The 27,660-nt window shown below is 39.8% G+C and overlaps 1 protein-coding gene across 3 annotated transcripts in view; it reads right to left on the bottom strand.

The window, feature by feature from the left end:
- Positions 1-1,084: 1,084 nt before the first annotated feature.
- Positions 1,085-27,660, bottom strand: part of ALN (allantoinase) — a 227,226-nt gene continuing 200,650 nt past the window's right edge. For all 3 annotated transcript variants that reach the window (XM_089992310.1, XM_089992311.1, XM_089992312.1), the window contains 6 exons: positions 22,084-22,210; positions 20,159-20,314; positions 19,963-20,073; positions 2,647-2,757; positions 2,298-2,396; positions 1,085-1,547 (listed from right to left, as the gene is read on the bottom strand). In XM_089992310.1, coding sequence (XP_089848436.1) covers positions 1,422-1,547; positions 2,298-2,396; positions 2,647-2,757; positions 19,963-20,073; positions 20,159-20,314; positions 22,084-22,210 — 730 coding nt within the window. In that variant the 3' untranslated portion in view covers positions 1,085-1,421. The remainder of the gene's footprint in view (positions 1,548-2,297; positions 2,397-2,646; positions 2,758-19,962; positions 20,074-20,158; positions 20,315-22,083; positions 22,211-27,660) is intronic.

Raw genomic sequence — 27,660 nt, 5'->3', positions numbered from 1 at the left:
CTTTTTTTTTGTATTTAGGGTTCCTGAAAAATGGGCAGAAATATTTTTTCAACTTTTTTTGTTTTTGGTACCACCGACTGAAAAATGACCGGCTTGTGCTGCCCAAGCCGGGTGGCACCCAGCTTGAATATTTACCAACCAAAAATATTTTCCATTTTTGGTCATCTAACCAGCTGACCAAAAAAAACGCTAAAAAGATTTTGATTTTTGGGCCATCTGGCCATTTTTCAACCAGCCACCAACCAGAAAATACCCAGGCTGGTGCCACTCAAGCCAGTGGTGGCACCAGTCCAGCCCGTAGCTAACAAAAAATTGGCTGAAAATAATTTTTTTTAGTTCTTTTCATTTTTGGGTTGTCTGGCCATTGATCGACCAGCCACCAGTCAGACTTGGAATGCCAATGTTGTGTGATGCCAGCGACCGATGGCTAGCTGAAAAATGACAAGCCATATAAATTTTCTTTTTCTTTTTTTTTCATTATTTTTGGTTTTTGGCCAGCGGAAAATGGCTAGGTTGGTGCAGCCAGAGTCTAGACAAGGGTGGCATTGATCCAACCATCTTTCGGCTGGTGGCCAGAAAATAGCCTGTGTAAGCTTTCAAATTCCATTCGTTCTCCAAGATTTTTTAATATTTTACTTTTTCATATGAATTGTCAAATAATTGATGAATCATTTCAGAAGTTTTTTATTTAAGAGGTAAAATGCTCGTTACTGGTCAAACACAAACTTTTGGGATTCTAAAATATGCTCAACAGTGGAAACAAAACTGTAACAAGGACATAAAAGCTCAGAATATTACATGAGATAGAGAAACAGGTGCGAGGGAGAGGGCAAGAAAGACAAGGATGATGATAGGTATTCTTGGCTAAGATTAACGGGCTGAGAGAGAGAGAGAGAGAGAGAGTCCTTAATGACAAGGTTGAAGTTTTCAGTCATAAGTGAGAGAAAATGAGAGGGAGAGATCATTGAATTTTCTCATTTTCAGTCCCCAACATAAATATCCATAAAAAATATAAGTGCCTCGTAATAAAGGAAGATAAACGCCTTCTAAAACAATGAATTACCCAGCAAAGCATGCAAAATGAAACAACACAAAAAATTGATATAGAAAATATGGTACGTGTACAACGTCGAAGCATGGTCAACACCAATGAAAGTATATAACGAATCATGATATCAACCAACTGCATTTGATACCAACAAAACCACAGGAAGCCAGGGCAAGGGATGCTCAACAATACATAAATTATGCCAGAACTGTGGGGCTCTATAGAGGTTTCACAATATAATAACCTTTGACCCTGTAACATAGTAGCAATGAGAAGAATACTGTACTCGAAATACACCAAAGATAAACCACACAAAATGATAAATACCTCAGTACAAAATAAATAACATCCAAGAACTGCTTTAGCTCAACAATTATGTAGCAAAAATGGGAACACCACATGCAGCTGGAGCATGCAAACCATCACTATAAACTAGATTTCCCCAAACAAAAGTTGCCAAAACTTTACCCGAAAATCTTCTTCCAGCATAAGGTGTAATCTGTGATGAAAAATTGAAGAAAAGTTAAGACTAGTATTGCATTATTACCATAATACGCAAGGTGAAAAGAATTTGAAGAATATTCCAAGCATAGTCACAAATATCGGTATTGGCTATATCTCGGTGACGCTATTTCTCGCGATATTATAGGTTTGGTGATAAATCTTGGGAAAATCTCATGGCTTAAAAAAAAAAAGAAAATATCATGTTTAGACAAAAAATACATAAATGATAAAATAAATAAGTAAAAAATGTAAAAAAAAGAAGAAAAACATATTTAAAATGTAAAAATAAAAAGTAAATAAAACAGTAAAACTAATTGATAAATCAAGAGAATATCGTGATATTCTTGTGATAATATCACAATATTATCAAATTGGAAATATTTTCAAAATATCATGATATTTTATCTATATTATCACTTGATGAATTTACGATGATAATATCGCGATATTTTGAAAATATCGCCGATATCTATGACTATGATTCCAAGTAATCAATTTTCTAACTAGATTTTTCCTAGTAAAATCACTATGTCAAATAAAGTTTTTTTGGGTAAACTATTTCAAATAAAGTAAGTAAATACCAAGCAAAAGGAAAAAAGATTTTTCCAAATGTTTGCAAAATTCTTCATGAAAGCTATAATTGTGGCTAGTGTAAAGCTTTCCACCAATAGTGTCCCAAAGTATAATTAAATGAGAAAAATGAACACATAAATAAATCTATAAGTGAAACACAAAATTTACAGACCGGGTGCTTATGGTAGATGGTGAAATTTTCATCAATCTCAAAGATGTCATCTGGATCCCATACAACAATATCTGCATGATTCCCTCTTGTAATAGCTCCCTGCATAAAGTTTAATTCAGTAGGAACTGATTGTGCAAAAATAAACATAACTACCAACCTACGATTGAGCAAATGATATGCTCATATAACAAGTACGTACTAAAAGCTCGAACAAGATAATTCATCAATGTCATTTAAAGTTCTATGCTTTGTTTCTTAAGCATATAGAAAAACGATAAGCTACATAATAGAAAGGAACCCACTTCCACAAAAGCTTGCAATATTGAGACTGACTAGAAAAAAATAATACCTTTAATCTTTGACCAGCAAGTTTTGCAGGCCTGTCACTCCACCATGAAGATAACTGCTCCAAAGTGATACCATGTTCTTGCCCATATGTCCATGTCACAGGGAGAACAAACTGCACAAATGCCCGGTCCCCATGTGAATGAACTTTCTCAAATATTTTAGTACAGTTAATGTAGATCAATATACAGAATGCACAATCTGAACCAAGCAAAATCCCTGTTGACTTGAAAGTTGAAACTGACCAAATTAATTCCATTCAAACAAAAAAAAACATAAGAAAAGATGAGGTCCACGGTGAATTAAAATCTTTAATCATGGCTGAGAGAACCATCAACATAAAAAATCTTTTAATTCATTTAACTATTAGCATCTCAGTTTTTAGATATTTCATAAATTTAATATAAATTGTGAATCTTCAATCTGATTACATGTCCAGTCACTTGTTGACTCTTCAGTTTTTTCAATTATGACCGCATAGATTACTTCTCTTCCAATTCAAATAGACAGGCGGATGCATCAAGATATTTTATCTTTGGAGGAAATACAATCTAAATATCAACCAAAACTACATATTCTTTGCCAATAAAGATTAGAATTTATGAATAGCCATCATACAACTACATGATAAAAAGAGAAAAATAGAGAGAAATTAAGGTTAAAATTTTGGGGGCGTTAAATATGCAACAAAAAAAAGCTATAGATGCTTTGATTTTAAAAATAAGAAATGTGTCTTTCTTAGAAAAAGAATTGTTTTTTGGATTTGAAAATCCTAAGGACATAACTGAGTATTTTTTCCTCTTAGATCTAATTCCAAAGACTGGTGATTGTGATGTTGATCTTCACGAAGATCAGGATATCAAAAATAATATGGTGAGTGAAGAAGAATCTCATGACAATGAGATAATCTCAAAAACAGAACTGTATTCAATATTTCAGGCGTAGTAGTTCTAAACATCCATGTGCCCTTGAAAAATATACTAATGAAAATCATGTAAAAACACAAACTAGAAGGTCATCTAGAGTATTAAAACCCCCTATGAAATTTGTGTTCTATGAGTCCTTTTCACTTAAGTATCAAGCTTAGGTTGCACTGATAAATTTCTGGATAGAACCCTCAAACTATGCTAAAGTAAAAAAATATTCTGAATGGGTAGAAGTCACGAGGGTAGAATTAAATGCTTTAGAAAAGGCGAATACTTGGACTATCCAAGATATTCCCCTAGAAAAGCAACCTATAAGTTGTCGATGGGTCTATAAGATAAAAACCAAAAGTGATGGAACCCTTGCAAGGTACAAAACTAGTTTAGTTGTTAAGGATACTCCCAAGAGTATGGAATAGATTATGAGAAAACCTTTGCACCTGTTGCTAGGATGACTACAGTTAAAACTGTAGTAGCCCTTGCCTCTGTGAAGAAATGACCTATATACCAAATGGATGTTAAGAATGTTCTTCATAATAGTAAATTGGTTGAAAAAGTCTATATGAAGGCACTGCCTGGTATAGTTATTCCTAAAAAAAAGGCTCTTCGTTTAGATAAGCTTCTGTATGGCCTTAAACAAGCTCCAAAAGTTTGGTAAGACAGGTTTAGTCAAGATATACTTGATGTTGGATTTCAATCTTGTTTAACTGATACAACCTTATTTGTTAAGATTTATGATGCAGTTATTCTTCTTCTTCTTTATGTGGGCGATATGATCATCACAGAAGGTGACAAACAGAGAGTTGAAAACATTAAAAGACTTCTCAAAACACATTTTGAAATGACTGATAAAGTTTTTAAAGTATTTTCTTGATATAGAAGTTGATTATTCCTCTAGAGATTATTTACTGACTCAATCTAAATTTGCTTTAGATATTATTGTCAAGTCAGGTATTTCAGATGATAACAAGGTTGACACTCCCGAAATTGTAAATATCAAAATGAAGATTGATGATGGGAAACCACTTGAAAATCCAACACCATACAGACAACTTGTCGAGGCTCTATCATATCTCTTAATTACGAGACTTGACATTGCACATACAGTTCATACAACAAGTCAGTTTCATCATGATCCCACCACTATTCATATTGGAGTAATTTTGCGTATTATTAAATATATCAAAACTTCTATTTTTTGAAGACTCTTTTTATTAGCTTCTTTCTCCTTAAATTTAATTGCTTATACTGATGTTGACTGGAGAGGTGATTTCAATAACAGACACTCAACCACTGGTTTTTTTGTGTTTTTAGGTGACTCATTGATTTCATAGAGGTGTAAAAAGCATCAGAAAGTTTTTTTATCTTTAACTGAAGCAGAATACCGAGTCATGACTACAACCACTATGGAAGTGGTCCGGCTAAAGAGACTACTAGCTGACATGGGCGTTTAAAGTAAAGGAGTATCACAACTGTGCTGTGACAACAAAAGTTCCATCAATGTTGCCAACAACTGAACTTTCCACAAACGAACCAAACACATTGAGATGGACTGTCACTATTGTTGAGAATAGGTGGTTTTTTGGTTAAGTTCTCTTATATTAGAGGTTTTCTGAAATTTTATTTTCATAAGGACTTAGATGTAATTTTCCTTTTGCCTCTCTCTATTTAATATAGAGAGAAGCCCTAATGAGAATATCGAGTTTTCTGTTTCTTGTCCAGCCGTCTCTCTTTCTCTTTCTCTCTCTCTCTCCTCTTCTCTCTCTAGGGGTCGGTACATCTTCTACATGGTATCAGAGCCTAGCCGATCGTGGGAGCGTGATCGACTGTGACGTGGGAGCATGATCGAGTGGCCTAGCCGATCGTGGGAGCATGATCGACTGTGACGTGGGAGCATGATCGAGTGGCCTAGCCGATCGTGGGAGCATGATCGACTGTGACGTGGGAGCGTGATCGAGTGGCCTAGCCGATCGTGATCAAACTTCGATCAAATGAGTAATGTTTATAATCAGGTCAGCAATTTAAAATTTTTTTAAGATCTGATGACAGATCTGGGCATGCTGCTGGTCGTGGATGCTTGCTGTGGGTGTCGTAGCTCCTCGTTATTTTTTCTCGTGACTACCTACGCTGGGAGTTTGATTGTTGTTGGGAGTTTGATTGCTGTTCAGATCTTAGGAGAAAATCTAAATTTGTTCTCCTCATCTGGATTTCCTGCTGCGACCTGGTGGTGCCGAGTCTTGTTGCTGCTATGACGTTTTTTTTTTGGTTCGTGAGTTGTCGAGGGGTATTCCTGATGGTTGGAAGTAACAGAAATTTTTTTTCTGTGTTGCCGTGAGTGCTGAGTTCTTGTCGAGGTGTGTTCCTGCTGTTTGGGAGCAACAAAATTTTTTTTTTCTGTGTTGCTGTGATTGCTGAGTTCTCGCATGTGCTGATTGCGTATGATCAGAAGCTGATTGCGTGTGATACTTACTGGATGTCGTGCCTTATATGTTGGAGAACAACAGGTGTAGTGAATATTTGGTTTTGCGACTGCATTCTATCATTTGTAGTGATGTGTTTGGGTGCAGAAATGTTCGTGATTTCTGTGGTATCGACAGCCACTGAACTTTAAGTTGTTTTTTAGTGGGTTGGTTTATTTCAGAATGTGGTTTTCAGTGACTCCCTGCTGTGTCGAGTTTTTTTAAGGAAGCATGGTAGCTTAAGTTACTCTTCTATCGTGGAAAATAACAGGTGTGATTTCCTGCTGGGTTGAATTTTATTTTGTGTGTGGGCTGCTGCTTGTTGTGGAAACAACAGGTGTGGTTTCCTGCTGAGTTGAAAATTCTTCTTGAACACTTGCTGTTCAAGTGAGGTATTTTTTTTTCTTCAGTATGGCTGAAACTTCGAAATGTGATTCCAAAATGGAACATATTGGGGAGTATAAGGCTTTTGCCAACCCCTTCTCGTATGGCTCTTCTATTAGGTTGAATGAAACCAACTATGCCAGGTGGTCCAGAACTTTTATGATGTCGGTTTCTGGACATCGTCGAAAACATATTTTGTTGGAAGGCGAACCCATTGAGAAATTGGAAAAATATGTTACTTGGGATGAAGATAATGACATAGTTATGTCATGGATCATGAATAGTGTCGAACCCCATATTGCAGATGGATTGATCTACTATAATACATCCAAACTAATGTGGGACAATCTTCGTGATACATACTCACAAGAAACGAATGTGAGTCGTATCCTGCAAGTCGAACAAGAAATATATAACTTGCAACAGGGAGATCAGACCTTGGCCCAGTACTATGCCTCTGTCAAAGCTGTGTTTGAAAGACTTAATGCTCACAGGCCTCTTTGTTGCTCGAAGCAAAAGGATCATCAAGAACAAACCATGGTTGCTCGTTTTCTTACAGGTCTTTCTTCAGATTTTTTTGTTGCAAAAGTTCAAATGTTGACTGGTTCAGATGTTCCCACTCTTGCTGTAACGCCCCAAAATTTTGACTTGTGGTTTTGAAAACCTTATCGAAAAACCTTTCAAAGATTTAAAGTTTTAACTTTTAAAAACTACAGCGGAAGACATTTAGAAAGGAACACAAGTCAACAATCCTGGGTACGTTAGCTGAAAAACCATCATTCACATGTATAACCACTTAAAGGAATTTAAGAAATAAGGCAATAGATTAAAATATGCAGTTTATTACAAAATGAGCATTTTATTCCACAGTTCAATAAATCTAAAGAAAACTCCAACAAAAAAAACTCAGAGCCAAGCCGCCAGCAGAAAGAAGATGAATCTTGATCCATGTTGCACCCCGCCATCGGCCGCCAGTGAAGTCCTACTCCTCACCTGCCCATGAAATGGGTCAGTTTCATAACAAACCAGTAGGTGCACGAACAGATAAGTAGAATGAAAATAAAACAGGACATTCATGAGATAAGCAGTTATGATATTTAAGCAATTAAAACAATTGTAGTCTATTCTAACAAATGTAATAAGTGAAAGAGCTATTAGTTGAAGCAATGCAAGTCTCAGTCATCTACAACTATTCATGAAGATATTCCTTAAGTTCTGATATTAACTGGCCTGTGGGTACGCACAGACGCGAAACGTAGAAACAGCCGAGACCGATCCGGGGGTTTATTATGTCAGGTGTTTTCATTAACCCGGATGGCTGACTGAGTCCGCTCCTAAGGGGACGGTCAGTGACCAAGAGAGTAAATCCCCAAAGGCATTCGTGGCCCATGGATGCATCCAACTTCTGCAGAAGTGCCTGGGAGTTACCACCTAGGATAATTTATGGTAATCTCAATTCCCCTAACTCTGATGACTGGGGAAAACCGAGTCTTTTGCCCGTGGGGTGGTTGTTAACAACCTGTCCATCGGAGTCTTTGTACCATCCATCCTCTCCCTTGATGAACCGTGAAGATCGGATGGGTACGACGGGGGTTTCTTAACCGCCGCCCCATCCTACATGCTCTGGTCCATTAGACCCACTCGAGCATCTTGCCTGTGAAGGCGAATGGTCACCATTTATGTGATCTCAGCATTGTGCTAATTGCACTCATCGAGGTTGCAACAACCTCATCATCCCACCATCGTAACCCACATGGGACGTACTTGTCCAAAAGTACGATCGTACCTTCCTAGAGGTACAACTACGATGAGAAGGCAACATAATGTTTTATGATTCTTTTGGTTCCTATATGACATGCTTTGCTTTTCTGAGCAATTGGCCTGTGGAGGCCGATATTACCACCTCAAAATCAGTGTAGATTTCACACTTCAGTACACTCCATGATCTTACATAAAATTCATACCGTACCTGCCTTAAGGTTCAGTTACAATAGCAATTGCAGTGGTTTTGAGTTTATTCAAAAAGTCTGTCTTAAGTATGCAGTTTCAAAGGAATAAGCATGCATAATAGACAATTATGAGTTAAGCAATCCTACACGTAAACAGGCATGCCAAGTAAACTACTTGATTCTTTCTAGAATGAGTCTACCCAAAGAATTTACATTATGCAATTTCAAAAGAATCACAAAGAGTAAAACTTTGACCAACCAATACTTCTTCAGATACGCAAGTATGCAAAATAACTATTCTATCTCAGAAGTCTTATTTTATTTTGTTCATACATACTATTCGTGCGACTTTCCCCTACCTCGGGATGTCGTGCAGCTGCGTGCGTCTACGCGTGTAGATGATACGAGGCTCGGGCCGCGGAGCCAGAGCGGGGGGTTCGATGCGAGGTCTGCAACAGTGCTACGTTACTTATTATGCGGAGAAAATAGAAGAAAACAAGCCTGCCTACAGGAAAACAGAGAGGCAGCAGGGGTGTGCCCCTGCTGGCCAAAATCAGAAAAACGACAAGAGCGAGCCCTTGCCTGCAGACACCCGTGGGGTGACAGGGCTGAGCCCTCTGTCAAAAACACCAAGGCGGCAGGGGGGGTCAGCCCCTGCCAAACGCAAAGAAGCGGCAGGGGCTGAGCCCCTGCTGGCAAAATAAATGTGGCACCAGAATGCTAAAGTGGCAGGGCTGAGCCTCTGCCAGAACAATCAAGTGGCAGGAGCTGAGCCCCTGCCTGCAACAGCCAAGTGGCAGGGGCTGAGCCCCTGCCTGCAAAAATGAATGTGGCAGGGGCTGAGCCCCTGCCAGAACAGCCAAAGTGGCAGGGTCACGACCCCCTGCACAGCGAATAAGAAATGGCAGGGGTCTCGGCCCCTGCCTGCCACAAAAGAATGGTAAGGGCCTTGGCCCTTACCTGATGAGAATGGGGAAATGGCAGGGGCCCCAGCCCCTGCCTGTCGAAAAAGTGGGGAATGGCAGGGCCCCAGCCCCTGCCTGAAGAATTAAGGGACGGCAGGGGCCTCGGCCCCTGCCAGAAACACCTACGAATGGCAGGGGTCTCGACCCCTGCCTGGCAAAAATCATGGAGCCGCAGGGGTGTCCGGCCCCCTGCGTGCCGAGGGTCAAGAGCAGCAGGGGGGGTATTCCCTGCCCTCCCAGAGGCCAAGAGGCGGCAGGGGAAAGCCCCTGCCTGTCGGAGAATAGAAAACGGCAGGGGCATTGCCCCTGCCTACCGGAGATCGAGAGGCGGCAGGGGCTAACCCCTGCCAGAGAGAGAGAGAGAGTTCAGGGGTGACAGGGGGCAGCCGACCTCCTGTCGGATTCCCTATCACCCCCAGAGGTGGGGGAGTGTCGCAGGGCCATTGGTGCCCTGCCGACACTCCGGCGCACCCCAGAGGGAAGAGGGGACGACAGGGGACTTGCAGGCCACCTGTCGGCCCTCCGATGATTACCGGAGAGGCGGGAGGGCACGGCAGGGGCTGTGCGCCGCCTGCCGGCCTCCCGGCGAGGTGACAAAGAGGGGGGTGAGGAAGAGAAGAGGGAGGAGAAGAGAAGAGGGAGGATGGCGTACCTAGGAGCGGTGGCCGGCGTCGGCGACGTGCGCAGCAGGGAGGAGACCGGCGCAGAGGGGGGGGCGAGGGCTGCGTGAGGGAGGCGTGACTCCCCTCGCCCTCCAACCTCTCTCTTAAAGGCGCAGGGGGGGCACCCGAATGGGGAAACCCTCGATGGGTTTCCCTATCTTGCCCGGAAGCGAAGGGGGAGAAGGGGGGTTTGCGGCGCCCGAAAACTCGGGTTTTTAAAACCCTAATAAAAAAAGGGGCCCGGGTCCAACAATTTTTTTTTTAATTGGGGTTTTACACTTGATGATGCTTACAATCGTCTGAGTAGACTTGCGATCTCTCTGCCACAATCTCAGCCTGTGACTCAGTCATCTGCTCTTGTTGTCCCATCTAGTTATGGCCGTGGAAATATTCAGAATATCAGAGGACGAGGACGTGGACGTGGTATGGGAGGCAGAGGAAAGCTTCAATGTACATTCTGTGGAAAATCTGGACATTTAGAAGATCGTTGCTGGGATAAGCATGGTCGGCCAATCTCTTATGCATCAAAGTCATATAACCCTAAAGCAAATGTTACTACTATTGAGGCAACAAATGCACAAGAGAATATCACTGCAAATGAAAGTAGTATCACCCTTAGTCGTGCGGAATATGATGAGTTGATTGCTCTTCGACCTTTGAGTTCCACCACTCCTGTAGCTGGTATTGCCTATTCAACCGGCAATCATCTCCATCCGAATGATAGTAAGTGAGTTATTGACTCTGGTGCATCCAGACATTTGTGTGAAAAATCACGTGTTTTTTCAGATCTAAAGGTCATTAAGGCTCAACTTGGAGTCTCATTAGCCGATGGGAGCTCCTCCCCGGTTGTTGGTCAGGGAAATATTTCTATATCCTCCTCATTACAGTTGAAAAATGCTCTTCATGCTCCAAACTTTCCTCAAAGTTTACTTTCTGTTAGTTGCCTTATAAAAGAACAAAACTGTAGAGTAATATTTGATCCAATGGGTTGTCATTTTCAGGATTTGCTGACGGGGAAGAAGATTGGTGGAGGCTATGAAGAAAATGGAATTTACTACCTACATCATCCAATGGGTTCTGTTCATGCTGCAGTGGAACATTCATTCAGTCCTGTTCAGTGGCATCGTCGTCTTGGTCATCCTTCATTGTCAAAGCTTCGGTCGGTCTTTCCTCAGATTCCTTCCACCACATCATTTCAGTATGAAACATGTCAGTTGGGCAAGCATCATCGAAGTTCGTTCCCTTCGAGTCAGAGTCAGTCTAGTAATAAAGTTTTTGAACTTCTTCATACAGATGTATGGGGTCCTAGTAAGATTCCTACTAGGACTCAATGTCGTTATTATCTTGTTATTGTTGATGATTTCTCTAAGTTATCATGGGTATTTTTAATAAAAGAACGATATGAAGTTCCAAGTCTTATCGAATCCCTAATTTTTGAAATAAAAACTCAGTTTGAATCTATTGTCAAGATTGTTCGCACTGATAATGCTCTCGAGTTTAAATCAAAAGGTCTGTTACAATTTTACCAAGATCATGGCATCCAACCCCAAACTTCCTGTGCCTATTCATCTCAACAAAATGGGGTGGCTGAGCGAAAACATCGGCACCTCCTTGATGTTGCCAGGACCATTATGATTCAATCCAATGTTCCTGCGTTATACTGGGGTGATGCGATTACCACTGCTTGCTATCTGATCAACCGCATGCCTTCGTCTTCTGTGGGTGATCAAATTCCATTACATATCCTAAAACCTAACGCCCCACTTTTTTCTTTCTCACCAAAAATATTTGGATGTGTTTGTTTTGTACACAAACTTGGCCCTGACCGTGATAAATTAGCCGCTCAAGCTACAGAATGCATATTTATCTGTTATCCAAAAAATCAAAAGGGCTATCGATGTTATGATCCTATTTCTCACCGAGAGTATGTCAGTGCGGATGTATCTTTCCTGGAATCCTCTCCATATTACTCTAGTTCCGGTTCCCCGCTGCAGGTTGATCCAGCTGAGTCTTTTCCATTACCTATACCTCCTTTTCCTTTGAAATCTGTGCCCTCCTTACCGAACCAAACTTCATCCTCTTCCAGATTTAATAATCCTCCATTGGTATATGTGCGTAGAGCTCCACTTCCGCAAGAGCCTTCATCTTTTTCTTCTCCTGAGGTAAGTTCTACTGACAATAGTAATCTTCAGGATGATGATAGCATGCCTATTGCTCTACGAAAAGGGACAAGACAATGCACCTTATATCCCATATCTCATTTTGTCTCCCATGCCAGAATTGGACATCAGATGAAGTCTTTTATTTCAGCCTTGTCTGCTGAAACCATTCCTATGAACTATCAGCAGGCAACACTTGATAATCGCTGGAAGATGGCTATGCAAGAAGAAATGACAGCTTTGGTATCTCAACATACCTGGGATCTAGTTGATTCCTCAGCAGATGCTGACATTGTTGGATGTAAATGGGTATATACAATAAAGTACAAATCTGATGGTTCTATTGAAAGGTACAAGGCCAGATTAGTCACGAAAGGGTATACTCAGACATATGGAATTGACTTCTTTGAAACTTTTTCTCCTGTTGCACGGATGGGTACCATCCGTCTTGTTCTCTCAGTAGTTGTTCAGCATGGCTGGAGCTTGTGTCAATTAGATGTGAAAAATGCATTTCTTTATGGGGATCTCTCTGAGACCGTTTACATGCAACAACCTCCAGGATTCGAGGTTGAGGGGGAGTGTGAGAAGGTGTGTAGATTAAGAAAGGCGATTTATGGCTTGAAACAAAGTCCTCGTGCATGGTTTCAAAAGTTGTTTGAAGTGATGTCAAGCTTTGGCTTTAATAGATCAGCAACAGATCATACACTTTTTATAAAGAAAACTAGCTTTGGCATAGTTGCTATGGTAGTATATGTGGATGACATCATTCTTACAGGAGATGATGTGAAAGCTATTGAAGCCAAAAAGGCTCATCTTCAAAAACACTTTGTTACAAAAGACCTTGGTTCACTCAGGTATTTTCTGGGTATAGAAGTTGCTAGAGGCCGTGAAGGGATGGTTTTGTCTCAACGGAAGTATGTTCTTGACTTATTAAAGGAAACGGGCATGCTGGGAGCTAAACCAGCAAATATTCCCATGGACCATAAAGTTCAGTTGTTTGAAGAAGGGTCAAAACCAGTTGATAGCAAAAGCTATCGCTCCCTAGTAGGGAAGTTATTATATGTAACTGTGACCAGACCGGATATTGCTTTAGCAGTAAGCAAAGTTAGCCAGTTTATGGACAAACCAACTGAGGTACACTGGAATGCAGCCATAATGATTCTCAGATATCTAAAATCCTATCCTGGAAAGGGGTTATTGTTTAGGAAAGGTGAAACTCTGGAGATAGTAGCCTATTCTGATGCTGACTATGCTGGATCTGTAGTAGATAGAAAGTCTACCACAGGATTCTGTGTGTTTTTGGGAGACAACTTGATTTCATGGAGGAGTAAGAAACAAAATGTGGTTTCCAGGTCAAGTGCAGAATCAGAATATCGGGCTATGGCCCAAACAGCTGCTGAATTGATATGGGTTAGCACTGTTCTTCATGATCTCCAGGTGAAGGTTTCCTATCCAATGACCATGATGTGCGATAACAAAGCGGCAACATATATAGCAAACAATCCTATCTTTCATGAGAGAACAAAGCACATTGAGGTTGATTGCCACTATGTAAGAGATATGATTCAAGCTGGTCATATCACTACAAAATACCTAAAGTCGGAAGACCAAGTTGCAGATATGTTTACAAAGCCTCTTGCTAAGCCAAATTTCTCCAAATGTTGTGACAAGCTGAGCATGATTGATATCTATGCTCCAGCTTGAGGGGGAGTGTTGAGAATAGGTGTTTTTTTGGTTAAGTTCTCTTATATGAGAGGTTTTCTGAAATTTTTTTTTCATAAGGACTTAGATGTAATTTTCCTTTTGCCTCTCTCTATTTAATATAGAGAGAAGCCCTAATAAGAATATTGAGTTTTATGTTTCTTGTCCAGCCGTCTCTCTCTCTCTCTCTCTCTCTCTCTCTCCTCTTCTCTCTCTAGGGGTCGGTACATATTCTACAACTATGTAATCGATCTTCCCTATGTTACTTCAGAATATCAATTGGCGAACTTCTTCATCAAACCTCTCGCTGCTCCTAGATTTCACTTTCTCTTAGACAAACTTTCGGTTATCCAACCGTAAGTTTGAGTGAGAGTTAAAAATGTATATATATATATACTATAACGACCCCAACTCATACCCTTTGAAAATGCGGAATATTTTTTTTTTTTAACAATGCGGAAAACTTCCTAGAAACCCAGGGTCCTCACAGTTCTAATTCCAACTGGATAGCCCAAACACCACAAACGAACTTGCAACCATCATCCATAAGAACCAAAACAATTTCTTTATTTATGAATAAGAATAAATTTTAGAGACAATGTTTTATTTGACTGAAAATAAAATAGCAATTGAAAAAGCAAGAAAGATTGAAGTAAAAGAAAGAGTCACTGTGTCCCCTGCTGAAGCTGTTAAGCCCAAGTATGACTCTCATCCATTCCCAATAGTCAGTCCTACCTCACTGTTCACCATTTCCTGTAAAAAACCAACAAAGTAGGGTGTCAGAACCGAAATTCTGAGCACAACTACTTCTAAAGAAACCATGTGAGACAAAGAACATGGATAAGATTTCATGTAATGATTTGAGTGAGTGTAGATATAACAATTTGCAGTATCTTAACAATTCATACATGCGACAAATTGCATATACTCACCAGTCGAGAACAATAAAGCAATACCATATATCAAGAACTAAATAACCAAACCTTACAACATGCTTTCCAGAAGTAAATTACATACTACAACCATATCATGTCATAATATAGAGAACAATTCAAATATGCATGATCTAATGCATAACAAGAAGATGCATGACTTCTTTTCAATGCATGAGTCATTTTATTATCTTACCTTTAAGTTTCCTTTTTCCTTTGCATATGCATACCCTATTAAATGCACACAACTTTAAGTTTCTCTTTTTAAGTACTGTTGTCCGCGGATACACCAAACGGGTACAATCCCCGAGGTTAAGTAGGTTCCCAGGGTAGCTTAGCACACAATTTGCATTTTATTACTGGGTTCCAACTTAGCCCTCAACCGAATCACCTTCGGAACATTAGACCTCCACATCTAATGTCGGAGACACAAGGGACACCCCACGCCCACAAGTGTCACTTCCTTGGTACCATAAACAACAGCTGTGTCAAAACACACCACTCTCGGGTAAAGTGGCGGACTCTCCCTAAAACCGTGGCCACGAGAAAGAACCTCAATATCGGGTTCAGGGGACAAAATTACAGCACACGGAGTTTTTGTATCCTCACAGTCTCCCCAAGACCGGATTTCTAAGATTCTCATACTCCAGATGAGATATCCCAGAACGTATATTACACTGTTTTTATTCATTATATTTTTATTAAAGCCAATTCTTTAAGTTTGCAATACCATATGCAAAAGTAAAGTGAAAACCCGCATCCTCCATTGCGGGAACACCTTACGGAACTCCAGCCTGTGAGGACAACCAAAACAGTGTAGTAGTTTGCCATACCATCTTATGTGGTTTAAGTGATGCAGTCAAAAACATATGTGAAAAGAAACCAAACCCACGGCTCTCCAGGCCGGTGATGGTCCATTTAGGCCATCGATGCATCACATAATAAAACCAAAGTAGTGTTTCATTCATAACACTAGGCCAAAATGCTAAAAGCACGTGCACTCATGCAAACATAACCCAACCATATGCATGTCATTACTCAATCATATGCATTTTCACTATATGTGGTACCTACATCATATACGTGTATTAACCAATGCACATTTCTTTTGAGTGTGTGCATGTGCACATAATTTACATATTTTCATCAAGTGTACATGCTTACGTAACTTGCCAAATATCAATAACCTGACAGTTACATGACAACACATGCTCATGTTAACGACTAAATAACCAGGACAATTAACTACTGCTTAACAAGGTCAATCACATATACATATCACTGGGCAACACTTATGAGGACATATATTAACCAATCATGAAGTGAACTGTATCATGAGCAGCATTAGTCATGACGAACATATATATGCTATTGAGCGTGTTCTAACACGCATCGGGCTGCTGCTACGCCGGTTACAACATCAGTCCAGCCAACACACCCCCATAGTTTCATAACAGGCAGTTTATTTTCCGTTGGGCACCTAAGCCACCCACACATGCAGTTTCATGACAGAAATATCATTTTCTATTCAATACTGAAACGATCCACACATATGCAGAAAATTCATGACATATTTGACCATGTGTAACCGAAATTTGATTTCTATACATTATATTTAAAACAGAAATCACAAGTTAAATATTGGATTTACACTACATGAGTGCATGCCACACTGACATGTTTTTTTTTATGGCATCTCTTTCAACGATCACTTCGTAAGGGAAAGCACAAAACAAGCATATAATTTGGATCAGATTTATGCATTTAGACTTCTCTTAACAGGCAAAAATATTATTCAAACGATCATAAGGAAGAACAAAAAAAAAACATAGGCATAAACAGATGTCCAATAATCATGCAAAACTCATTTAGGCCATTCAGACATGTATTAGAATGCAGGGGAAAAAATTCTGCATGTATTAGAAAGTAAGCACCAGGGAACACAAAAGTGAGCACATCCTGGCATATATTAGAATGCAGGGAAACTTCATTTATCTGTGTTTTTTTTTTGTATACTTATGATTTTAACCCATGTGAGCAAGGATCTAAATTTCTGAACATAAATCAATTAAAAACAAATAAACTGAATCCAAAACAAAAAAACACAGATTTGACTCAAAACGATAATCACAACAGACTGCTTTTGTATTATTATCATCACGCCTTCCATATTCTTGTCTCAAAAAACATGCATATCCGACAGAGACTTATAACTAGGAATTTATGTATCTCATTACCACACTACACATCAACAACATCAGCTCAAAAAAAATCTATTCACGCCTATTCTAACCGAACCAATGCATCTAATACGTAGAAAGAAACAAATCCGAAACCTGGGTATTGGTATTACCCCAAACCCCCTTTACAATGACCAATCCGAACACCCCATAGCGTATTTGGATTTTCACGAAATCGAAAGATAATCCCCCCTCAAATCGTAAAACTGAAAACCCCCAAATCGGAAACCCTTAACTGAAAAAATAGACCCCCAACCATTAACTTGGGTTCCGAAACGGGGTTGACAGCAAAATCCCCAAATCGGATGTCGTCACTACCGAAACCCTCGGGTTTTCTCATCTCGAAACCATACACGGAATCGAACCCCTGTTCGATCCCTCACAAAGACTAAATGAAGAATCGTACCTGTTTTCAGTGGGTTTTCCGGCGATCGGAGGCTGGAGACACGAGTACAGAGCCAGCTGAAGTCGCCCCTCACTACTGCCGTGACAAGGAGTGCTCGAGGAGGCTGGTGATGGCATCCGGGCTTTTGCCGGTGATGGAGCTCCCTTCCGGTGCACACGAATGAGAGAGTGAGAGAGAGAGAGAGAGAGGAGGGCGAGACCCCCTCTCCACTCCCCCTTTATCGCCCAAACCCCCCTCCCCTCTTGCCGAGAGGCGCGGGGTCGGTTACGCTCTGCGTAACCCCCCTGCCCCTTTCTTTTTCTGGTTCTTGAAAGCAAGAATCGTGCCCTAGGCACGATTCCTGTTTAACGCCCTTTAAAAACCGAACTCGGGTCCGGGTCCGAGCCCGCGACCTGCGGCTCCAAATCCAGTTTACAACTGGATCCGGGTCGCCAAGAGCTAGCGGATCCTCAGTTGGATCCTTATGGGTCCAACTGTGGGTCCGACCCCTTTGTACCAGATATATATATATATATATTTATAAATACTATTAATTATTTATTTAATTAAAAAATAATATTATAAGTATAATTTAACACCCCAGTGTGGGTCATTTATGGATTCTTTTATGGATCCGATAACGGTAACAGAACCGAAGCCCAAATCCCCTAAAATTCATTGATTCTCTTTTCCGGATATCGGATCTGAACTCTGCTACTTGGGATCCAAATCCCAATTTGGATCCGGGCTGGTTATAAGAGTGGATCCGTCTACACTATTTACTGCTTCCTTTATTTTATTATGATTTTATATATATATCAAAATATATATATATATATATATGGGTATATGGATCCGAAAGGTGGATACCGGACCCATCTACGCACCATCGTAAATAGTTATCCCTCGAATTATTTAATTAATTAAAATTATTGCACTTATATATACGTATAAGATTATACGAGGTAAATTTATTCGTGAAAATCCCTTTATGGGTCCTGGATCCAAAATTTGGATCCCAGGCCCAAATCACATAGAATCACTTAAATTTTTCGGGTATTACATATACATATGTGTGTGTAAATAATAACTAAGTTAGAACTTAACTAGGTTACCTTTTTTATTTTCTTTTGTTAGAAGTCAACTAAGTTGACTAAGTCAAAGAGACGTTGGAGAGAGCCCAATGGCTCTATTTGGAGCTGTTGGGATCCCTCCCAGCGTCTCTTTTGGAGACTCACATTTGTATATAAATAGGGGTGAAACCCCCTCTTATTTGTATGCCTTCTTGCATAGATTTGATCAATAAAATATTATTTTATTCATTGTGTTTTGCCCCTTTAGTGGGTATTTATGTGTGAGCCCATTTTGTGGCTTGTGTATTCTTTTGGTGCTTTGGTGGGACTCTTTGAGTGTCGACCTTGTTTCCTTACACCAGCAACCCCAAATCCGAATCTATTTCTTGGATCAGACTCTTCTTTACAAATCCATAACCCACAATTTGGCCAACCTCTTCTCTACCCTTAGCGAAAATAGATTGGATCACTTATAGACAGGAATCCGAAAATGGTCCATAAGATGGGGCAATACTTATTGAGTATAGTCAGGTCTCACATAACTGGTCAACACTTCATGAAAGCTGCACATTTTTGTTTACTTTGAAACCAACAATACCGTGCTTGATCCTTCTAGGCAGTTGAATAAATACCATATGCATTTGAAACTGTTTTATTCATGAAGTGGCTGCCTTCAACAGCATATGAAGTAATCTTGATTTGCATTTAAGTGGAATTTATCATGGAAATGCAAACAAAAATGATAAATTGACCATTCAATTGCACTCAAAATCACTGTAGATGTTGGATTTCAGCATCCAATACAGTTCCATATATTAGTTTCTATTTTACACCTAGGGAAATCTATTGGATATGTTTCAGTGAATTATGCAGCATCCTTCCAAGAATTGCACTTGGGTTCTTCTTTTACTTTTGGATCATCCTCTCAGAGAATTTTGCCATATTGATTGATTTGGAGATGCCAATATAGAAATCTATCATTAGATAACAATATCTACCTTCCCACATGAATCAAAGCAAAAGAGAAATAAATGTATAAAAATCTTACAGCAACAAACAAAAACCACAAGAGAATACATTTGAGCATGCTCCCCACAAGTGGTGTTTAGTTTATACTTGTTGGTTATTACATAATATAAACAAGTGGCAGATAAAGCCATAAGGAAAAATTGGTCTACCCATGTACAATGATTGCCTGAATTTTAATTAAATATAATTTATTTGGATTCTAGGGTTACAATTCTACCAGATATGTCTTTCTCATTCCTTTGAAAATTGGAATTTGCACCACTCTTTGACAGTTTCAAGTTAACAAGATGAATACTGGTTTCGTAAAATGAGTACTACAATGTTCATAATGTTACATTAGGAATCCCAACCTTAATACAAATTGAAACTCAAATTGCAGTTGAAACTAGAAGCAGAAAGCTGGACAAAAAGTTTAGGGAAAAGAGGCTCATCATCACCGATTAAGAAAGATCCAGATACCTGCAAAGATGATATGCCACCCCATGATCTCAAAAAGTCTCCCTTGTCAAGAAGCTTAAGCTCTGGCACTGCAGGTGAATGATCAGAACTCAACATGTCAATGTGCCCCTCCTGAAATAGAAGGGAAAAACAATGTAATTAACAATCATAGGTTGCAGAAGAATTTCAGGAAATAAAAAACAATATTAAATATAACCTTTAGAGCCTTCCATAACAACTGCTTATTGGCAGCATCACGTATAGGTGGAGCACACTTGAAGCGAGTGTCACCATTCTGGATCTCTTCTGCTGAAAATGCCAAATAGTGGGGACAAGTTTCAACGCTCATACTGAGACCATCATTCTTAACTTCCTGTAAATTGCACATATATATCACAAATGAAAACCAAGGTAATATTAAACAACCAAAGAGTGGAACAAACATGCTCGGGATTTTAGAGCAATGCAAAATCAAAACAAAGGTCAAAGACAATTCATGAAACTTATGAAGTGTAAAATTTGATGATTGAAAATGATTGACTTCTCCCAATGGTTTTGAAGCATAGGAATAGCCACATTATGCAATTTCAGGATTATCAATCACAAGATTAACAAAGAATGCACATATCAGTTGGATGCATATATTTCATGAAACATTCCCGTGTATTATCAAACTATGTGCTTGTTGATCCTTACAAACTATGTGCATGAGGATGCTCTCTCTTTTCCATATGCATCTCTAGGGATGATTTATGTATTTCTTCTCCATCGTTCATTAATTTGTGTGACAACTAACATGGATATTCACCTCCACTGACGAGGGTAAAATAAAAATACAGTTACCATTTCCAAACTTGACATGGAAGTGAAACCAGAGAATGCAAGACTTGTCAATTTTCAAAAACCAAGTCATTTCAATAATCAAAACCAATATCTGGCCTCTCATCATGGTATCTAAAAGTTGCTTGTGCATCAGTATGGGCCTACTGGAAGGGGTGTGCATCCAAACAAAGTCTACAACTTTCAGAAAGGCTCTGGATTCGTGACCCTCCAACAGAGAATCTGCCAATCCCCTTTTATTTTCCACGCATTTTTCGAAAATTTTCCAATTAAAATGTCAAGGTAGCAATTTTGCGTCTACTTATTAATACAAGTAAACTAAGATCTTATTTGCATAATTGATAAAGATTTGAGAAAATTCATGCACTTCTTTCCAAATTATGTAATCCAAGAACCTCTTTTGTCATGCATTGTCCTTTGACTTGTTCAACAAGAGATATGAGTAGTTCAGAGATCTCAACTCCAGATCGAATTCCTTGGCCACAAATCCACTCATTGTCTAGTGTTTTTAAACATCTTTTGACCCTTTGTCATCTCATTTTCACTATCTCTTGGTCATTTTTATGATACCTTCCTACACCAACATTTCAGGCTAAGATCCACTTTTAGGTTTTTCTAGGTAAACATCAAACGTGTTGGACAAACTCAAGGTTTCGCAACTGATTTCTTTCAAAATAACTGGATCAAGATACCCATTTGGTCACACTTCAAGAGAAATGTCATCCATTGTCAATGCAACTGGGTTATCCATGAGCCAGTGCCTAAGATAGCGGAATATCAAAAGGTGGTGGTTTAGTAGGATATAAATAAGGCTTTGCTGCAGGAGTGTTTTTGTGGTTATCAGACAACAATCACGATTTTTTTGGTTAATTCTAATAAAGCCATTATACTACAGAATGACATCAGAATGAACAGAGCATAAGAAAATTGGCACATTTAGTTTTATTTTTTTATATGTATGGTGTTGTCTTTGGCCTCTTGATAGCACTTGGTTGGTTCTTCATTGCCTCACTAAACCTTTAGAACTTGATACTATGTGAATTTACATATGTTTGAAACTATTGGAAAAGAAAACATAAACCATATTCCATGCATGCAATAGGTCCACATAATACAACTCAAGTCCTAAAATGGCCTTTATAGAAGACATAACTTTTCAGATGCTACTAACTTATGTACCCATTATATTTGCATACCCCATACCCCCAAAGAATGTTTATAATTTAACTCCTTGACATCAACAAGTCCTTATTCGTAAAGCATGCTTTTCCCCCTTTATGAGGATTCATTGAAACTTCATACCTTAATTAGATCTAGAGAAATGCTTGCATCTGACAAGTGAACGATGTGCAGGTGAGCTCCTTCTGCATGCCCACCAGTTCTTGTGTCTTGAGCAACTCTTGACAGTTCTCTAATGGCAGCCTGTTCCCTAGTTAAACAAGCATTGCAAAAGGAAAAACATCTTTGAATAATAGAGAACTAATTCCTATTAGTAAAAAATTGTCCAAATACTTTTAAAAGTCATACAAACTCCGCCTGTGTATAACTGTTTAGTTATACACTGCCGGTCCCAAGCCCGGATAAAGGAGGAGGGTTGCGGTAGGCCTGTGACAGCCAGCATAAAAACTTTGTCATATCCTATGAAAATGAACCAATATGAGAATGTCGTTGGGGCGTTCCCTACTGAGCGACGCGCTGTACTCTCTAGGCCCGGAGGCAGTGATAAATGGGCAAGGGTTGCTAGGTCGTCGCCCAGAAGCGACGCGTCACACCGGCGCCCGGGTGTGGTGTCAAATAGGCAAGGGTTCCTTCACTTTGTTGGACGGGTGGGGGTAAAGAAGTTAGTCCAAGACCATAAAATTAGGTTAACCACTTGGAACATAGGGTCTTTAACTGGTAAGTTGGTAGAGTTAGTAGATGTTATGTGTAGGAGAAAGATTAATATTTTATGTCTTCAAGAGACCAAATGGGTAGGTGAGAAAGCTAAAGTGATAGAACCTTGGGGATATAAGATTTGGTATACAGGAATAAATAGGAATAGGAATGGAGTAGGGATTGTTATGAGTCGTCAGTTTATAGATAATGTAGTTGAGGTTCGTAGGAAGGGTGATAGAATTTTACTTATTAAATTAGTATTAGGTACGGATATTATTAATATTATTAGTGTTTATGCACCTCAAGTAGGTTTAGATGATTCCATTAAGCATCAATTTTGGGAAGATTTAGATGGAGTAGTACAAGGGATATCTTATGGAGAAAAGCTTTTCATCGGCGGTGACCTTAATGGACATGTAGGCATTAGTAGGGATGGATTTGAGAGTATACATGGAGGCTATGGTATAGGAGAAAGAAATGAAAGTGGAGAAAGGATTTTAGATTTTTGTTTGTCCTATGATATGATCTTAGCAAACACTTGGTTTAGGAAGAGGGCGTCTCACCTAGTAACATTTAAAAGTGGGGTTAATACGAGTCAGATAGATTTTTTCCTACTTAGAAAGAGAGATAGGGGTTGTTGCATCGATTGTAAGGTTATACCGGGAGAAAGTGTAGCTACACAACATAGAGTCTTAATTTTAGATCTTAGAATTAGACAATGCCTCAAAAGAGATAGACATAAGATAGATCCTAGAATTAAGTGGTGGGCACTGAAAGGAGCTAAACAAGGAATGTTTGTAGAACAGGTAGTTAAGGAAGTTGATTGGTGTCTCGAGGAGGATTCAGAATCAATGTGGAATAAGATAGCGGGTGGCATGAGAAAGGTGGCTAAGGAGGTATTGGGTGAGTCTAAAGGCGGTGCACCACTAGGTAAGGATACATCATGGTGGAACGAGGATGTCAAAGTAGCTATTAAGGTTAAAAGAGAGTGTTATAGAAATCTAAGTAAGAGTCGTGATAATGAGAATTTGGAGAAGTATATGATAACAAAGAAGGAGGCTAAAAAAGTTGTTCGAAACGCGAGGGCTAAGGTATATAAGGAGGTTTATGACAAGTTGGATACCAAAGAAGGCGAGAAGGATATTTATAGGCTTGCAAAGATGAGAGATAGGAAATCGAAGGATTTGGGTATGGTTAGATGTATCAAAGATGAAACGCAAAGGGTTTTAGTCAAAGATGAGGAGATTAAGGAGAGATGGAAAGATTATTTTGATAAGCTATTTAATGATAGTCATGCTCAAGATCTTGGAGACATCTCCATTCCTTTTCATGAGATAAATCGTGACTTCATGCGCAAGATTCAAAAGAAAGAAATTGCAGAGGCTTTGAAGAAAATGAAATCAAGAAGGGCAGTTGGCCCAGATGGTATACCTATCGAGGCTTGGAAATGCTTGAGAGAGAAAGGTTTAGAATGGTTGACAAATCTTTTTAACTTGATTTGGCGAACAAATAAGATGCCTAATGAGTGGAGGAAGAGTACTTTGGTGCCTTTATATAAGAATAAGGGTGATATACAAGATTGCACAAACTATCGTGGTATAAAACTCATGAGTCATACTATGAAACTTTGGGAGAGGGTGATTGAGTCTAGGTTGAGGAAGGTTGTCATGATATCGGAGAATCAGTTTGGTTTTATGCCTGGAAGATCAACTATGGAAGCTATACATCTTCTTAGACAACTTATTGAAAGATATAGAGAGAGGAACAAAGATTTGCATATGGTTTTTATTGATTTAGAAAAGGCATACGATAGAGTACCTAGGGACGTTCTTTGGTGGACAATGATGAAGAAAGGTGTTTCTCTCAAGTACATTAGTATAATTAAAGATATGTATGAAGGAGTAGTAACCAATGTCCGCACTTGTGGAGGGGTGACAACCAATTTTCCGATAACGGTTGGGTTACATCAAGGATCTGCTTTAAGCCCTTTCCTATTTGCGATAGTGATGGATGAGCTTACGAGATCAATTCAAGAAAATGTACCGTGGTGTATGTTGTTTGCTGATGATATTGTTTTGATTGATGAGTCTAGAGTTGGGGTTAATGCTAAGTTAGAATTATGGAGACAGACATTGGAAGCTAGAGGTTTTAAGTTGAGTAAGAGTAAGACGGAATATATGGAATGTCGGTTTAGTAAGCAACGAAGTAGTGATGGGAGTGTAGTGAAGCTCGGTGAGCAAGAAATACCGGTGAATGGTTATTTCAAATATTTGGGATCCATCATTCAAAAGTATGGAGAAATTGATGGGGATGTAAATCATAGGATAAAGGTTGGGTGGATGAAATGGAAAAGTGCAACTGGAGTGTTGTGCGATCGTAGAATGCCATTGCGGTTGAAGGGAAAGTTTTATAGGACGACTATTAGACCCACTTTACTATATGGTTCGGAATGTTGGGCTGCCAAGAGACATCATATTCAAAAAATGAGTGTAGCTGAGATGCGGATGCTTAGATGGATGTGTGGAAATACAATAAAAGATAAGATTCGGAACGAGGAGATACGTAAGAAGGTAGGTGTTGCACCCATTGAAAATAAGATGCGAGAGAATCGTTTACGGTGGTTTGGACATATTCGGCGAAGGCCTAATGATGCTCCACTTAGAAGGTTGGAGAAATGGGAAAATATATTAGTTAAAAGAGGTCGGGGTAGGCCTAGGAAGACTTGGATGGAGATGATAGGAAAAGATATGAATGCTTTGAACCTCACCGAGGACATGGCATTGGATAGAAATGATTGGAGGAAAAGGATTCATGTGGAAGACCCCAAATGAATTTCTTTTTTGGTTCATATCGCTGACCCCAATGGTTTTGGGATGAAGGCGTAGTTGTTGTTGTTGTTGTTGTTGTTGTTGTACTTTTAAAAGTCATACACTCTTAGAAAACAAAAATGTCAATACACCTCGATTTCCACATTGCTAAAATGTTTTTCGTCTAAAGTGGATTAGAACAACATAATAAAGATATTTAAAGGAGTAAATTACAAAAGACCACCTCTTCACACTTAACCAGCTAACTTTTCAGTTATTACATTTAACCACCCTGATTTTTTATTCTGATTTTGAGGCTTTTTTTACATATTTGAGTAAGCATGATCAACTGAATAAATATAGGACCAGACATGTCTTCACTGCAAAAAACAATAATCTTGGGCAGTAAAATGCAATAAACTGAAAATTTTAAGAGGTTACTAGTAAATAGGTGATAAATTAGGCATTTTGTTGTGATTTACTTCAAGTAATTCATGTATTCTTCTGTTTTTTTCACAAGGAATTTGGTGTACACTCCTTTCCAACCTTTGACTCAAATGCAGATAGTATCACATCAGTATCTGTTCGAAATAGGATAAGATCTCCAGTGCAAAAGAACGCAAAGTGAAAGATCCATTGTCTACAAAAATCATACCGAAGAAAATAGCCTTGGTGTCTAGTAATTCCCTTCACTTTTTTTAAAGTTGAGACCAGCAAGGGCTGCAATGAGAGTCTTTGTCACTTCCCGGCTGAGTGCGGCTACTTGCCCCTTATTCTAATTCTGAGTGGCTATTTGACTCTTGTTCTGAACAAGATTAACTTTAGGATTGCAATTCCGGTCATCTTTGAACCAACAGTTGGCCTCTTGCAAGTGAAGAAATTGGAATTATTCAATTTTTCAGAACTGGGTTAGGAAGGTGGAGGATAAGGTTAGATGGGTATTAGAATCTATCGGGATTATCTTGTTAGAATATGGGTTCTTATATATATTGTTCATATATATATATATTGTGACTAATATGTATTACCCTCTAAAGGTATTTTGGTCTTTTGTCCATTGTAATAGGTATTGCCCATTAGGATTTTTTATTTTCTTTATTTTTTGTCCTTTGTTATATTGTCAAGGGCATTTTTGTCCTTGATAATATAACATTTTTATAGCTGTTGGGAGCCCCAACAACCATATTTGGGAGCCTCTCACTCCCTCCTTTGTCTATAAATATGGGCCTTGAGCCCCTTGTAAAGTAATGCATTTTGTGTGCATTTACTATTCAATAAAGATTATTTTCTTATGTGTTGTGTGTTCCTCTAAGCCCCTAAGTGGCTATTGTGTTTGTGCTCTCTTTTGTGAGTTTGTATACTTGCCTCTTATTTGAGGTGTGTGGAGACTTCTTGGTGACTATTGTGTTTGTGCCCCTTTTATTTTGTATTTGCCTCTTGAGGTGTTTAGAGACATATTGATCTCATTACATGATATTAGAGCCATCGGAATTTTGATCGTGGTAAAGCTTGTTCGTGTGAACGTGAGATCGTGGACTCGTTGTAAAACCCAATTTAAAAAAAAAAAAAAAAAATCAGACCCGGGTCGGGTCCAGACCCGACCCGGATCCAACCTGTGCCCAGCCCTTCGAAAACCCCTTTTCAGAGGGGTTGGCAGCCCACGGCAGGGGGGGGGGGGATCTCCGGTGACACAGGGGGCGGGCCCTGTGTGCGCCCCCTCCCTATAAAAAGGCGAGAGGGGAGGGCTTACAAGCCTCCCCCGATCCCCCGACTCTCTCTCTCATCTCTCGTCTCTCCCCTCTGTCTCTGCTCTCTCTCCCCCCGACTCCATCCCTCGCTCTCCACTCCGGCGAGCTTCCTTCACGGCAGCCACTCCCCGGCAACCTCCCTTCCCTCGGCAGCCCAGGTAAGCACCCCTTCTCCTCTCGTTTCCCCTCCCCCCTCTTTTCTTCCTCTGGTTCGCCGGAAGACCGGCAGGTGGCCGACAGCCCCTGCCGAGCCTTCCTCCTCCCTTTTCCGTCAGGCAAGGGGCTCCGCCCCCCTTGCCTTCCTCTTTTTAGCAGGCAGGGGGCTCCGCCCCCCTTGCCCTCATCTTCTTAGCAGACAGGGGGCTCCGCCCCCTGTCCTTTTTACTATTCCGGCAGGGGCCATGGCCCCTGCCCTTCCCTTTCGTGTAGGGGCCGATGGCCCCTACCCT

The sequence above is a fragment of the Nuphar pumila genome, chromosome 16 (genome assembly GCF_984573655.1).
Source record: "Nuphar pumila chromosome 16, dmNupPumi1.hap1.1, whole genome shotgun sequence".
Classification (NCBI taxonomy): domain Eukaryota; kingdom Viridiplantae; phylum Streptophyta; class Magnoliopsida; order Nymphaeales; family Nymphaeaceae; genus Nuphar; species Nuphar pumila.
This window is presented reverse-complemented; position numbering and strand designations above follow the sequence as displayed.